Source organism: Staurois parvus, unplaced genomic scaffold (genome assembly GCF_062004578.1).
Source record: "Staurois parvus isolate SC_StPar_1 unplaced genomic scaffold, SC_StPar_1.0 ptg001701l, whole genome shotgun sequence".
NCBI classification, from domain to species: Eukaryota; Metazoa; Chordata; class Amphibia; order Anura; family Ranidae; genus Staurois; species Staurois parvus.
This window is the reverse complement of record NW_028319497.1, coordinates 85091-101976: the sequence shown is the minus strand read 5'-3', so window position 1 is coordinate 101976 and position 16886 is coordinate 85091. Positions and strand designations below refer to the sequence as shown.

Here is a 16886-nt window from a genome sequence, read left to right as displayed (position 1 = left end):
ATATCTAATTCATCCAACTGCCTGGGCCCCCCTGCTGGCCTGGGCCCTGTACAGGAGGACTGGTGGTACCCCCATATCCACGACCCTGCCCAGAGGCCATAGTTTTGAGAACTCTTGATTTGGTTCAACCAACCCCCCCCCCCCCCCGAAAAAAAAAAGAAGAATAAATAGAAAACCTCCTTGTACAGAGCCCTACACCCACAGTTGATCCAGAGGAAGGCAAAAACACATGACATAACATGGTCCAAATGGCGCCAGGCGAGAAATTCCTTCCTGATCCCATAAACCTAAGGCAGTCAGATATTCCCTCGGTCAACAACCTCTGGCGTTATTAGAAATGTTCACATCCAGTTCTGTTCTGTGAATTTAGGAATGCATCCAGATCTTTTTTTTTTTTTTTTTTTTTTAACAATCAGCTGTGCTGGCCAGAGCTAGTTCTTGAGGGAGCCTAGTCCACATTTCCACAGCTTTTTCTGAGAAGAAGCCTTTCCATAAGGTTGGAGAACAACCCAAACGTGGTTACCCCAACAGGGATATCTCCTGGCTTTAATTGCCGACTCTGTTGCTGTCTAGAAGTGTTCCCACCTTTTTGTCCTCAAGTGGTTTTGCTCTCCAGCATCTACCAAGCACTGAAATATCTTTGTTTTTTATCAGTGGAGTGACCCTTTAAGTGCTAATGAGCTTTGTGTGGTGTTCCTGTGTTTATTTTCCTCCTGTGTGTTTCAGACACCTGGACTTCTTTGAGATGGTGAGAAATGAAGATGAACTGGAACTGGCCAAAAGATTTGACCTGGTGAGTCAACCAAGAAAGTGAGCGGGTGTAAGAAAATACGTAGCGGTGTTAATGTGACAGTATAACCATACAAGAAATGGTGGGAAGGGGGTTCAACTAGGGTTAAAATGGCTGCTCTATCGCTTCCCACCATTACTTGTATTATTATACAAGTCAATGTATATACATCAATGTATGAAGCCTTTTCCGTTGACCATCAATGTAAGAAGCCTTCTCCACTGACCAAGATGACCCTTCTCCAATGACTATCAACTTAGGAAGACTTCTCCACTGGCCATCAAAATAGGAAGCATTCTCTAGTGACCCTCAATGTAGGAAGCCATCTCCACTGACCATCAATTTAGGAAGCCCTCTCCACTGACCAATAATGTAAGAAGCCTTCTGCACTGACCGTCAGAGTAGGAAGCCGTCTCCATTCACCATCAATGTAAGTAGCATTCTCCACTGACCATCACAGTAGGAAGCCTTCTCCACTGACCATAAATATAGGAAGCCATCTTCACTGACCATCAATGTCAGAAGCCTTCACCATTGACTATCATAGTAAGAGGGCCCTTCTCCAGTGACCATCAAAGTAGCAAACCGTTTCCACTGACCATCAATGTAGGACACCTTCTCCACCGACCATCAAATTAGGAAGCCTTCTCCACTGACCATCATATTAGGAAGCCTTCTCCACCGACCATCAAATTAGGAAGCCTTCTTTATTGACCATCAAAGTAGGAAGCTTGTTCCACTGACCATAAATGTAGGAATCCTTCTCCACTGGCCATCAATGTAGGTAGTCTTCTCCACTGGACATCAAAGTAAGAGGGGCCCTTCTCCACTGAGCATCAAAACAGGAAGTCTTTTCTATTGGCCATCAATGCAAGAAGCATTCTCCATTGACCATCAAAGTAAAAGGAGGTCTTCTTCACTGACTATCAATGTAGGAAGCCTTCTCCACTGATCATCAATGTAGGAAGCCTTCTCCACTGACCATCAATGTAGGAAGCCTTTTCCTTTGACCATCAAAGTAAGAAATCTTCTTCAATGACCATCAATGTAAGAAGCCTTCTCCACTGCCCATCAAAGTAGGAAGTCTTCTCCATTGACCATCAATGTAGGAAGCCTTCTCCTCTGACCATCAAAGTAAGAAGTCTTCTTCACTGACTATCAATGTAGGAAGCCTTCTCCTTTGACCTTCAAAGTAACAAATCTTCACTGACTATAAATGTAGGAAGCCTTCTCTTTTGACCATCAAAGTAAGACATATTCTTCACTGACCATCAATGTAGGAGGCCTTCTCCACTGACCATCAATGTAGGAAGCCTTCTCCACTGACCATCAGAGTATAGGAGCTCTTCTCCAATGACTTTCAATGTAGGAAGTCATTTCTCCACTGAACACCAATGTAAAAGAAGATGTTCTCCTTTGACCTCCAATGTACGGGGTCCAGATACATCATAATTATAGACCCATTTATCCAACTGTACATCCAGAGCCTCTGGTTTATAGGCCGCATACATCCTAAATATAGAACAATTGGTTAGGTTAATAACACTCTTAAATTCCCATTATCGTTTTTATCTGTCCAAATGTCTACTCAACAAAATAATTTTCCAGCTGCACATAAACACTTGTTACAGTTGGCTGAATCATCACCTTCCTGGTATACCGCCATGTTGGCAGGTCCACTCCTTGATAAATAGGTCTATTAGGGTCCATGCAGATCTCATTAGTTGGGCCTGTTGTCCATTAACAAAGAATGTCCTGAATTAACAAAGTCTGCTGAAAATAATTAGGATTAATACCGCGCATGTTTCCAATTATTACTCGGCAGGCCTGCACAGATCCAGGAGTAATTGGTTTGTTTTGCCTACACAACTGCCGAGCGGGCACAGGTTGTGTATTTTTTGTGATCTGTAGGGCAGGGGGGGAAGGGCATACTCTGGTCAGCACGTGCGCTGCACTTTTTTTTTTTCTTTTGAGGAGGGTTTAAAAGCCCTCCAGGGCCGTAAGTCCAAAAATAACTTCACAACACCAACATTTCATCTGTCTAAGGATGGCCAGCCATTGCTTGGACCATCAGTGCCCCCGGTGCAAGATCTCCAAGGCTCTTATATAGTTTTCTAAAAATGTCTGTATAGCTGTGTTGTGTTTGGCCCAAACCCGCAAATACTGTCGCATCTTCGTCTGTGGAATTCCCTGCCCCACAGAAACAAAGGGGCAGGGCTGATGACATCATTGACCTTATATGGCCATTTTTGGTTAGAACACTGTCCATATGGTCCTTTGGTCATTTTAGGTCAACAATGTCACCAGCCTACCTACCCCTTTGTTATGTGTGGCTGTGGGGTTGGGAATTCCTCCCCTAGCTGACCAGAATGGTGTGACCGTTTCCTGCAGGTTTAGGCCAGACCCAGTTGGACCTAAATGTTAGCTCATCCCTGCTAGGTTTGTAGCTGGGTGGAATCAGCTTGGCCAGTAGAAAAGAGAAAAATGGAACAAGGGCTGATATAGAACAGCATTGCTATGTGTAGAACATGTCCTATGGTCATGTGGTCATTTTAGGTCAACAATGTCACCAGCCTACCCACCCCTTTGTTATGTGTGGCTGTGGGGTCGAGAATTCCTCCCCTAGCGGCTCAGTATGGTGTGACCATCTCCTGCAGGTTTAGGCCGGACCCAGTTGGACCTAAATGTTAGCTCATCCCTGCTAGGTTTGTAGCTGGGTGGAATCAGCTTGGCCAGTAGAAAAGAGAAAAATTGAACAAGGGCTGATATAGAACAGCATTGCTATGTGTAGAACATGTCCTATGGTCCATATGGTCCATATGGTCATTTTAGGTCAACAATGTCACCAGCCTACCCACCCCTTTGTTATGTGTGGCTGTGGGGTCAGGAATTCCTTCCCTAGTGGCTCAGTATGGTGTGACCATCTCCTGCAGGTTTAGGCTGGACCCAGTTGGACCTAAACGTTAGCTCATCCCTGCTAGGTTTGTAGCTGGGTGGAGTCAGCTTGGCCAGTAGAAAAGAGAAAAATGAAACAAAGTCTGATATAGAACAGCATTGATATGTGTAGAACATGTCCTATGGTCATGTGGTCATTTTAGGTCAACAATGTCACCAGCCTACTCACCCCTTTGTTATGTGTGGCTGTGGGGTCGGGAATTCCTCCCCTAGCTGCCCAGTATGGTGTGACCATTTCCTGCAGCTGGGAGAATCAGCTTGGCCAGTAGAAAAGAGGAAAATGGAACAAAGTCTGATATAGAACAGCACTGCTATGTGTAGAACATGTCCTACAAAGCACACTGTTGGCCCGACTCTCAGCTGAGAGTCAGTTAATGTCTTAGCTGTGTTTCTGGAAATATTTTCCACTCTTGGAAAAATAAAAAAATAAAAAAATCACAATAATTTCTGAAAATATTTAAAAAAAATGTTTGGTTTCGAATAGTTTGGAATGTTTGTAGGAGGTTGGGGGAAGAAAGCTCTCCTCCAGTGGCAATTGTCCAGAATACGTTTTATTTGCACATCCGACGCGTTTTGGCAGCTACAGGTGACCCCCCCCCCCCCCCCTTCATCACGGCTGGAAAAAATCAAAAATATCTCTTTCGACTAGATTTCATGGTCAATGTGGAATGCAACTGCAGAGTTCCTAGGAAAACCCATTCTTGGCACCTACTAATCAAGGCACTTTGATATTTGCATAACTCCTTCCAAAAGCCAGTCCATTACTTGCATGAGGGCTCTTGAAAGGAGGACTGAGGCAGGGTGCTAAGATGTTCTCAGGAAGCTATGTACAGCCCCCTCCCACCAGCCATAATCTGCCTACATTGCTCAGAGAAGCACAGAGACCCAGTGATCATGTCACTGGATCTATAATAATGTAATGAACATGGAAAAGTTTTATTTGAAACTTTTATTAGCATGTTGATGAAGGGCGCAGGGAGAAACCAGGGAAAAAAAAACCTATAAGGAGCTTTAAACTTTGCAACAGCAGCTATTAGTATAACCCATAAAAAATAAGCTGCAGCCTGAAAACTTGGATGTGACGAAGTAATTGTAGGAGAAATATTATCAAACTATAACTGCGACATATTAAATATAATTGGAGTTTGCTTTTATTGAACAAAAACACATAGTTGAGGTTACGGGGGAATAGATCGACCCCAAACGGGCAATTTTGTGGCTTAAATATTTTCGCAGAGTGTACGAAATAGAAATCTCTCATTGTTTTCTGCTGAACATTGTTGAACTAACGCTGGAACCGAATTGTGTCTCTGGAATTGGCAGCGGGATTTGGCCGCCGCTGGATGAATTTTTTTTTTTTTTTTGCTTTCATTTTTGGACAGTGGCGATTATTCCGCTGGATTATTGAATATTAGGAACGTCAGGCATGCAGAAAACTTTCTTTTTTATATAACTCAAATATTTTTTTTTAATTCAAATATAATGATCGCAGAAATTGCTGGAAATTGTCTCTAGGATATCATATTTTCAGGTACATATGTCATATGGATTTACTGTTCCTGGCAATGGAACTTCTCGTGATAAACGGCTTTTATGTTTGATACAAATATATATGACATAAATGTCGCCTAAATTAGTAGATAGAACAGACTTGATTCTCTATGCTGATGTTTCTCAACCAGAGTACCATTCAGGTTCCACCGGGGGACCACGAGACAGTATGCCCTGGATCAGGGCCTGTGGGAGGGCCTGGGATGGGGGGGGGGCTGTGTGATTGGCAGCAGGACTGGGACAAGGGGTGGGTGAGAGGGGCAGCTGCCCTGGGCTCAAAGGTTTACTGTAGGGATGGGGGCACTTTCCAATTATGACAGGAGTAGTGACCGCGACAGTGATTTTGACAAGCAAGTGACTGATGGGTGTAGGATCCCCCAAGCTTGCACATCATGAATGGGGGGGGGGGCGCAGTTTGGTGTCTTTGCCTAGGGTGCTGGATGACCTTGTCCCGGCTCTGTGATGGGCAGACTCTGTGTTTGGGGGGCTCTGTGATGGATACTCAATGATTGGGGGGCTCTGTGATGACGGAGGGATTCTGTGCTGATGGGGGGGGGACTCTGATGTGTTGGGGGACTCTGATACTTTTGAGGTGTTTCTCACCAGAGTGCCTGTGGAGTTCCACCGCGGTGCCCCTGAGCATATAGTTTTCCCTGGATCAGGACCTGTAGGAGGGTCTATGATGGGGGGACTATGTGATTGGGTTTGCTCTGTGTTGGGGAGACACTATGACTGGGGGACTCTGTGATAAGGAGATACTGTGATGAGAGGACCACATTTTTCCACCAGCTGTCCACCATTGTAACACCTACTAACATAAATGTCGCCTAAATTAGTAGATAGAACAGACTTGATTCTCTATGCTGATGTTTCTCAACCAGAGTACCATTGGGGTTCCACCGGGGTGCCACGAGACAGTTTGCCCTGGATCAGGGCCTGTGGGAGGGCCCGGGATGGGGGGGGGCTGTGTGATTGGCAGCAGGACTGGGACAAGGGGTGGGTGGGAGGGACAGCTGCCCTAGGCTCAAAGGTTTACTGTAGGGACGGGAGCACTTTCCAATTATGACAGGAGTAGTGACTGCAACAGTGATTTTGACAAGCAAGTGACGGATGGGTGTAAGATCCCCCAAGCTTGCACATCATGGATGGGGGGCGCAGTTTGGTGTCTTTGCCTAGGGTGCTGGATGACCTTTTCCCGGCTCTGTGATGGGCAGACTCTGTGTTTGGGGGGGCTCTGTGATGGATACTCAATGATTGGGGGGCTCTGTGATGAGGGAGGGATTCTGTGCTGATGGGGGGGACTCTGATGTGTTGGAGGACTCTGATATTATTGAGGTGTTTCTCACCAGAGTGCCATTGGCGTTCCACCACGGTACCCCTGAGCATATAATTTTGCCTGGATCAGGACCTGTAGGAGGGTCTATGATGTGGGGGACTGTGTGATTGGGTCTACTCTGTGTTGGGGAGACACTATGACTGGGGGACTCTGTGATAAGGAGATACTGTGATGAGAGGACCACATTTTTCCACCAGCTGTCCACCAATGTAACACCTACTAACATAAATGTAAGGGGACTTTCACTGTGGACCACCATTGTAAGGGAAGCCCTTCTCTACTGACCACCAACGTAAAGCAAGGCCTTCTTTTTATGTAAATTACATTCTTCAACAGTCCATCAATATGAGGAGTCCCCCCACTTACCATAAATGTAAAAGGCCCCTTTTCTCTGCCACCAATGTAGGGGAGTCCTTCTCCAGAGACCATCAATGTACGAAGCCTTCTCCACTGGCCATTAATGTGGTAAGCCTTTTCTGTTGACCATCCATGTAGGAAGCCTTCTCCACTGACCATCAAAATAAGATGGCTTTTCTCCAATGACCATCAACTGAGGAAGACTTCTTCACAGACCATCAATATAAGAAGCATTCTCTAGTGACCATCAATGTAGGAAGCCATCTTCACTGACCATTAATGTAGGAAGCCATCTTCACTGACCATCAATGTAGGAAGCCATCTTCACTGACCATTAATGTAGGAAGCCATCTTCACTGACCATCAATGTAGGAAGCCATCTTCACTGACCATCAATGTAGGAAGCCATCCTTGCTGACCATCAATGTAGGAAGCCATCTTCACTGACCATCAATTTAGGAAGCCATCTCCACTGACCTTTAATACAAGAAGCCTTGTCCACTGATATAAGAAGCCTTGTCCACTGACCACCAAAATAGGAAGTCTTCTCCAGTGGCCATCAATGTAGGAAGCCTTTTCCACTGACCATAAATATAGGAGGCCATCTACACCGTGATGATAGGGCTTTGTGATGGAGGGACTCTGATATTACGGAAGTGCTTATCAACCAGGGTGCCATTGGGGTTCCCCCTGGGTGCTACAAGCACAGAACAAAGTTTGCCCTGGATCAGGGACTTTGGGAGGGCCTATGATGGGGGGACTGTGTGATTGGCGGGGGGCTCCGTGATTGGGGACTTTGTGATGGGGAGACACTGTGATGAGAGGACTCTGTGATTGGGGGGGGGGGGGGCTAAAATCTGATGTGATGGAGGACTTTGACATGATGGGGGGAGCTCTCAAGTGATGGGATTTGAAGGGGGACTCTCATGTGATAGGACGGCGTCTGATGTGAAGGGGGGGAGCCTGATATGATGGGAGGACCTCTGATATGAAGGGGGGACTCTGATCTGATGGGGGGGCTCTCGTGACGGTAGAACATCTGATGTGAAGGGGGGACTCTGATCCTACGGGGGGCTTACATGTGATTGGAGGACCTCTGATGTGATTGGAGGACTCCTGATATGAAGGTTGCTCTCATTTGATGTGATTGGAGGACCTCTGAAGTGAAGGGGGCTCTCATCTGTTGTGATTAGAGGACCTCTGGTGTGAAGGGAGGACTCTGATGTGATGGAGGACCTCTAATGAATTGGGGTTTCTGGTGTGAAGTTCATGGCAGCTGTGTGCATTGCCCCAGGCTCAGGTTTCCTAATGATGAGTAAAATTTATGTTTTTTACATTTTAGGCCTCATGCACACAGGATGTTTATTTAACTCTCCTAGACGCAAGCAGCGTTTTTGCAGACAAAATGCCTGACGTTTGTAAAAGTGTCTAAAGCTTTTTACAAGTTTTTAGGAGCTTTTACAGGTGTCAAGCTCTTGAGCATTCACTCTTGTTATTGGCCAGGATAAATAATATATTATAGCCATCAAAATGAATTAATGCTCATCGCTACGTGCGTCTAGAATTAAGGCACGTTTAGCAAATTTAGTAGCGCCAAGCGTTTTTCTGCCCAAACTCTGCTACTCCTGAATGCATTGGCAGTGGGGTTTTTTCCCTTCCTTTAAAATCCCCGGCCCCTTAAAGCTTCTAAAAGTCTATGTGTGCATGAACACATAGGATAACAGGGAGGGGCGTTTGGAAGCAGTAAAACAAAATGCCTGATGCAGGCCATAGACGGGCCGTTTATCAGCCGAATTGTCGGCCAATAAACTAAAAATCTGTCCGTGCCGATGCTGCCACCAATGCGCATGAAAGAATGGGACAAGAAACCAGTTTGACAGAGACGGGGGAGCGCACCGTACAATGTGACAGCAATACAAATACATTATGTTTTTATTTGGATACATTTGTAGCAACCGAAAGACTTTTCATATAAAATATAATATCGGACTGGACTTCCAGTTCATAGGAAGGATTCAGGTGTCTCCCATTCCTATGATCAATTCTTCTCCTTTTCTCCTTCCTTCCTTCTTTCCTTCCTTCTTTCCTTCCTTCCTTCCCTCCTTTCTTCTTTCCCTTCTTCTTCTCCTTCCTTCCTTCCTTCCCTTCTTTTTCATTCCTTCCTTCCTTCCTTCCCTTCTTCTTCTCCTTCCTTCCTTCCCTTCTTTTTCATTCCTTCCTTCCCTTCTTTTCCTTCCTTCCTTCCTCCCTTCCGTCCTACCTTCCTTCCTTCCGTCCATCCTTCCTTCCTTCCCTTCTTTTTCATTCCTTCCTTCCTTCTCTTTTTCTTCTCCTTCCTTCCTTCCTTCCCTTCTTCTTCCTTTCTTCCCTTCTTCTTCCTTTCTTCTTCTTCTTCTTCTTCTTTCTTCTTTCTTCTTCTTCTTTTTCCTTCTTTTTCCTTCTTCTTCTACTTTTTCCTTCATTTTCCTTCATCTTCTTTCTTCTTCTTTCTTCATTGTTCTTCTTCCTCCTTCTTCTTTCTTCTTCTTCCTCTTTTTCTTTCTTCCTCTTCTTCTTTCTTCTTCTTCCTCTTTCTTCTTCTTCCTCTTTCTTCTTCTTTCTTCTTCTTTCTTCTTCTTCCTCTTTCTTCTTCTTCTTTCTTCTCCCTTTCAACCAAATATTAATGTATGTAACAAATATCATAGGTATTTTTTTTATTCTTACTTTTTTCTTTGGAATTAGACACCCTCTCTTAGAGAATGGCTGTGATAATAGCTAGTAGTTCAAGTAGACTTGTAATGTTGAAGATGTTTCGAAGCTTACCCAAGTCACCTTTTCAGTTCTGATTAGCATCAGGAACATACCCCAGCATTTATATCCTCACAGGTGGCACTAAAACCTTGATCCAGTCACCATGGAATGTGTCAAGGCAGATACTGATTGTCCAAGAATAGAATGGGAGTTGAGAATGTTGTGGAACTATCCTGTTCTAGTTGTGGAACCATCCTTGGTGTGCACATGGTGTCAATCATTCTGGTCACATGGCTGAAGAAGTAAATTTTCAAATCTCTGTGATCAGTGTTTTAAGTGTGACCCCATACAAAGAAATTAGGGGTGTCACTTCAGGCTCTAATAGGTCCTTCTATGCTCATAACCTTTGGGGGTGCAGAGAGGGAAAGAGCTTGTCTTAGCTCTACAGAAGTCAATGAGAAAGGAAATTCAGAAGCCCCTGGAACCGCACATCACATAAAACCCTCATGTGAAGAGTGGAAGCAGCCTCAGCCTAAACTCCGTCCAGGACACAGCCCTAACATGTTTTGCCCCGCTTACAGGACTTAGTCATGGGGATGACTAAGTGGAATTATAAGTGGAAAACATTGAAGGCCTCCACCTTTGTTCAGGGATGGTTGCTTCATTTTGACATAGATGGCCTAGTTCACACCTCTTGCAAACAAGTCGTCCCAAGTCGTCCTCTCTGTCCAAAATTTGCACCTCACTGCCCTCAAAAGAATGTCTTTTCCTTAAGATTTAGGAAGACTTGACCTGTAGAACTTGCCCTCCCATGTTGGGTCGTTTGCTTGTTGGGAGGTTGACAACCTACAGGGCTTTGTAATCCTCACAACATCGTATTGCATATACCAAGTAACTTGGCTTGAGTTTGGATGTTGGGTCTTTTGGATGTACAAGCTTCTGAATGTCCATTTTTCTTAAGATGTAGAAAGACTTGACCTGTAGAATGTGCCCTCCCATGCTGGGCCCTTTGTTTGTTGGGAGGTTGACAATCTACGGGTCTTTGTATTCCTACAACATTGCACGGCATAGACCAAATAGCTTGGCTTGAGTTTGGGTGTTTGGTCTTTTGGATGTACAAGCTTCTGAAAATCCATTAGGATGTAGGAAGACTTGACCTGCAGAATTCTCTCTCCTATGGTGGGCCATTTGTTTGTTGGAAGGTTGACAACATATAGATATACTGTTCGTATCCCTCACAACACTGCAATGCATATACCAAGTAACTTGTCTTGAGTTTGGGTGTTGGGTCTTTTGGATGTACAAGCTTCTGTCTCAGCAAATTGCTGGGCTAGAAATATACAGGGATTGAATGTTAGTTAAAGATGTTATTGGTAATACAAGTTCTCATAGATCTTCATATAATGATCCTACATATGAGACAGTGCTATACCTTTGAGCAAGAAGATGTTTCATATTGGTACTTTTAAGACAGTATATATACAGAAGGTATCAATGTCTATGTATAATAATTTTTTTTGTTTGTTTTTGGAATGAATTTTTGACAATATTCAGACATCGAGTACAAATCACTGTAATCTTGTTCCCTTTCAGGTTCATATAGACACCAAAAGTGCCACCCAGATGTTTGAGCTGATAAAGAAGAAGATGAAGCACACGGATGGGTACCCTTACCTGCTGTCCATCCTTCAGCACTGCCTGCAGATGCCGTGTAAGTACGGTACGTCAGTAGGGGCCCTTCCTCTGAGTGGTGGTGGAAGTCTATGAATGGAGAGGAGAAGCTTACTTAACTTTCAAACTTCCAAATGCTGTGATTGGCTATTAGTTGGTATGATTGGCAAATACATTGTTTTAAAAAGGAGGAGCTTCAAAGTGGTCAAAGATGCTCAACCTTGGCTGCTAATTTAGGAGCTGTTGGGCTCCTTGCTGCATGCCAAGCGCTCTTCTCCAGTGTTAGGACACAGAAGCAAATGGTACTCAGTGGTAATGTACAAAATGGGTCCATCAAGCTGAACAAAAACAATGCAACCCGGGTCCACGTATGTCTTTCACCAGATTGCTACCATATGTAGTAGTCTAGACATCCAGATTATCATTAATGTCATCAAATATCCAACATATAATTCTTTAGCCAGCTTAAATAATAGCTAAAAATCAAAACCGTCAGCAGTGGCAGGAAAGCCATCTAAGTCTCTGCATTTGGGGGCTGCCATTGGTCAATATTCCTCTACAGCAGATCTCCTTAGCCTTTCTCAGATTGGCCAATAGAGGGTAGAGATGTAAACTCTACGGGCTAATGCGCTTCTGTGAATCAAGTCTTCTTAAGAGTCTTTGATGTAGGAGTTGATACTCCGAAACACAGCAGTAGCAGCAGGAGAGCTCCCTAAGTCACTCTACTTGGGGATTACCATTCCTCAGCATTCCTTTACAGTAGTTGCACTTCAAAATCTCCTTAGCTCTTCTCAGGTTGGCCAGCAGAGGGTAAGGATGTAACTGCACCCAGCGATGCGCTTCCAGGTATCAACCCCTTCGTAAGAGCTTCTGCTGAAGAAGTTGATACCCAGAAATGCATTAGTATAGGCAAGAGAGCCTCCTAAGTCACTTCATTTGGAGGCTGCTATTCCCCTACAGCAGTTCCACTTCGAGAACTCCTTAGCCTTTCTCCGGTTGGCCAGTAAAGTGTGGAGATGCAACTGTACCTATTGACTCATTTTCAGATATTTACCCCTTTGCCAGAATTCCTGATGAAGGGTTTGATACTCCAAAATGTGTTAGTATTGGCAAGAGAGCCCCCTAAGTCACTCTACATGGAGCCTGCCATTCCTCAGTGTTCCTCTATAGCAGTTCAACTTCGTGACCACTAGAGATGAGCGAATTATTCAAAAATTCGGTTCGGCTGATTCGCCGAATTCGCGGAATAAACTTGCTTCGAGCCGAATATATTTGCTGCGAATTTAACTTATAAAAGGGTGTTTCTAGGCTTCAGAGAGCCTTTATATTAGTGCAGAACACTGTACCTTTAATTTAAATGCCCTTGGAGTCTGCTGGGGAAGAGAAATAATACTGTCAGTCAGTATGACATGCAGATGAGTGCCGTCGATCTTAGAATCACCGCACACTTCACTCATTTGGGCAGTCACGGGGCCAAAACCAGAGTGTGGAGCCACAGTGTGGCGGTGGAGGCAGCAGCAATGGGAGGCCATACAGCACCCTATGACAAAATGGAACCCACCAGCAGTGTGAGGAGACCTGAAAGTGGCACATGGCAGAGTGTGGCGATGGAGACAGCAGCAATGGGAGGCCGTACAGGGACCCATGACACACTCTGGACCTGGCAGCAGCATGAGGAGTCGGTACGGGGGCCCATGGCAGATTACGGGCCTGGCAGCAGCATGAGGAGGCGGTACAGGGGCCCATGGCAGAGTGGCGGAGCGTAAGCAGCTAAAATTGAAGGCCATACAGAGGCCTATGTTAAAAAGTCCCCCCAGCAGCAGCGTGGGGAGACGACTATCAAGAGTCCAATGGCAGAGTGGCGGAGCAGAAGCAGCTTCAATTGAAGGCCATACACAGGCCTAGGTTTAAAAGTCCCTCACAGTTAATTCCAATAACGAACTCTACTCCTCCGTGCAATCTACTTACGAGACCCTGGGCAGGTCTGGGTCAAATTTGTGGTAGAGACTGGTTTTGTTCAGCCATGCTTGAGCGAGTAATAACAGGTCTGTGCTGCCCTTTGGTGTCTGGCTTAATGCGCACAACACTGAACGTCCCAGCGTTTGTCAACGATTTGCCGTTAAGTGATGCAAACCCGCTGAACCACGTTCATGAGGAGCCGGTACAGGGGGCCATGAATCAGTATGGACCTGGCAGCAGTGTGAGGAGACCCGAAAGTGGCACATGGCGCAGGGTGGCGGTGGAGGCAGCAGTATTCGGAAGCCATACACAGGCCTAGGTTTAAAACTGGAACCCAGCAGCGTGAGCAGACGACAAAGACGCACATGGCAGAGGATGGATCTGGCAGCAGTATGAGAAGGCGGTACAGGGGCCCGTGGCACAGTGTGGTGATGGGGGCTACAGCAACTGGATGCCAGAAAGTGGCCGATAGGGCTGTATACTGCATGGAATTATAAAGTTGTAAAGACAGCGGCCTATAAGGCTATACACACTATAACAATCATGACTTGATTGACCATTGGCCTATAAGGCTATACACAGCATGAATATCATGACTTATTCTGAGAGTGGTTTGGAAGGCTATATACAAAAAGTAATTCATGAGCTGTCCAGACAGCGGACAATAAGTACATATATACAAATCAATTCATCAGCTGTCCAGCCAGCGGCCTCAAAGGCGACACATATAGAAAGCAATTCATGAGCTGTTCAGACAGCGGCCTCTAAGGCGACAGATATACAAAGCAATTCCCGAGGTGTTCAGTGAGCGGCTTGAACGGCTAGGTTATTACTAAATATATCTTTCTGGCCAAACATCGGCCTATAAATAGATGTCTACACAGTGACAAAAAAGTAGGTCGCCTTACAGCGGCGTATCCTACAAATTGACATTATAAGAAATGGTTTAGACCAAAAAAAAAAAAAAAAAACTTTGATGCGATGCTATACCTTAGTAGATTGTGGAAAGTCGACAAGTCAAGCGTAACTGTGTACATTACAGAAAATCTTAACAAGACAACCAAACATGTGGCCAAACCGTGACCGATACAACAAGTTAACAATGTAAGAGACAGGAGGGGGGCCAAACCGTGCCCAATAAATAAACAGTCCACCTCATTGATGAGATGGACAACACGTGTCAAATAAATATTTAAAAAAATTGCTATTCCATCGGTCTGGAACTGGTCGACTATAAATAATTAAAAAGTTTAAATTCATGTGACAGTCGTCCAGCGACGTATAAATAATTTAAAAACACCAATTCATGAGGGGCCCGACCAGCAGAGTATAAGTCATTAAAAAGGTTCAATTCATGTGACGGTCGTCCAGCGAAGTATAAATAATTTAAAAACCCCAATTCATGAGGGGCCCGACCTGCAGAGTATAAGTCATTAAAAATGTGCAAAACATGAGTCGGCCGACCAGCAGCCTCTCAATAAAATATATATACAAATGTACGGATCAGGTGGAGGTCTTCCATTTGTCCCTAATAACATGTTTGGGGCATGATTCATGGCGGATTTAGTCAGTTGTGTCAGGAACTGGTGGTTTGAAATCCAGACTAATCCACGCCTGATTCATTTTCACAAACGTGAGTCTCTCCACACTTTGGGTGGACAGTCGTGTCCTCCGCGGAGTTACAATACCTCCTGCCGCACTAAACACGCGCTCCGATGCCACGCTACTGGCCGGGCATGACAGCCTTTCAAGGGCAAATTCAGCTAGTTGGGGCCAAAGGTCAAGTTTCGTTGCCTAGTAGTCAAGGGGATTGTCTACCTCGGTTGGCAGGGTGCTGTCCAAGTAGGCCCAAGCCTGTTGTTTGAGGTCCTGCTCCAGGTCCACCTGATGCTGCTGCTGCTGCGGCTCGTTAGTAGTTTCCTCACTGCGCTGGTGAAGAAAGCTACTCATCATCGACTGCAGACTGAGGCAGCCGCTGCTGGTGGAGCTGCCACTGCTCCTACCACCCCACCCCTCCCCTGCTGCCATGGCAGCGGAACGCGAGCGCACAGGGCCCACAGTGTCTGAGGATGGACGTTGGCGGAGAAAGGCAGAGACCAACTGACTACATAGGTGGTTTTTATAGTACTTTATTTTGGCCTCCCTCTCAGCAGGTGTGAAAAAGGCCACCATTTTTGAACGGTAGCGAGGGTCCAACAAGGTGGACAGCCAAAAGTCATACCTCTGTCTGATGGTTATTATTCGGCTGTCGCTACGCAAGCAACCGAGCATGCTATGGGCCATTTGTGCCAAGGAATGCGAGGGACTCCCTGCCTCCATCTCCACAGCATACTGCCACGGTGCGTCTGGGTCCTCTGTCTCCTCCTCCTCCTCCTCTACCAGATGCTCCTGCTCCTCCACTCCTGTCCGCTGAGTGGAAAAACCACCCATTTCACTCAATAATTCCTGAGCACCAATGTCCTCCTCTACCTCCTCCTCTTCTTCCTGTCCTGCCCCCACAGGGGTCATGTGGCGTTGAGATCTGTGCGCCATGTCTACCGCACCCTGACCAGCCATTGTTAACAGCATTTGTTCCAGGACGTGCAACAGAGGAATGACGTCGTTCATCCCATAGTCCTGCCGACTCACGAATAGCGTGGCCTCCTCAAAGGGCCTGAGCAAGCGGCAGGTGTCACGCATGAGCTGCCAATGGCTGACATCTAAGTTACACAGGGAGTACCTTTATCCGCTTGTAACATCAGGAAATCGGTGATGGCCTTTCGCTGTTCGTAAAGGCGGTCTAACATATGTAGGGTTGAATTCCACCTTGTTGCAACGTCGCAGATCAGGCGATGCTGTGGAATTCCGTTCTGCTGCTGCAGCTCAAGGAGGGTGTGCTTTGCAGTGTAGGAATGGCTGAAATGCATGCAAAGTTTACGTGACATTTTAAGGATGTCTTGCAGTGGGATGGTGGATTTTAGGAACCGCTTGACAACCAGATTGAACACGTGAGCCATGCATGGCGCATGGCACAACCTTCCTTGACGCAGAGCAGACACCATGTTGGTGGCGGCTGAGGACACGGCGGAAGAAGAGGTGGTAGAGGCGGACATCTTTGCTGGACCAAGGACGTGCAAACGTGGAGGCAAAAGCGGCGTGACCTGTCCAAGTTGCTGGTACGGCTGTGCCGGCACCACCTTCACCCAGTGCGCCGTAAATGACATGTACTGTCCCTGACCGTAGTTACAGCTCCACACGTCGGCGCTGCCGTGCACTTTGGCAGAGACCGACATGCTCAAAGACTGGCCCACCATCTCTTCTACATGTGAATGCAGGGCTGGCACTGCCTTTTTGGCGAAGAAATGACGGCTTGGCACTCTCCACCGCGGCGCGGCACAAGCCATCATTTCTCGGAAAGGTGCTGAGTCCACCACTTGGAAAGGGAGGGACTGCAGCACCAGCAACTTGGACAGGAGGACGTTCAGCTTTTGCACCGTCGGGTGCGTGCTCGCAAACTGTTGTCTCTTGGAAACGGATTCCAAGAAAGACTGCTGACGG

At 46.0% G+C, this 16886-nt stretch overlaps 1 protein-coding gene across 4 annotated transcripts in view; it reads left to right on the top strand.

Annotated features, from left to right (window-relative positions):
- Window positions 1-16886, top strand: part of LOC149434702 (disheveled-associated activator of morphogenesis 2-like) — a 344618-nt gene that overhangs the window by 244974 nt on the left and 82758 nt on the right. For 3 of the 4 annotated variants that reach the window (XM_089663497.1, XM_089663496.1, XM_089663498.1), the window contains exons 9-10: window positions 727-793; window positions 11313-11439. In XM_089663497.1, the coding sequence (XP_089519623.1) occupies window positions 727-793; window positions 11313-11439 (194 nt within the window). The remainder of the gene's footprint in view (window positions 1-726; window positions 794-11312; window positions 11440-16886) is intronic. The other variant, XM_089663499.1, reaches the window with a different exon arrangement.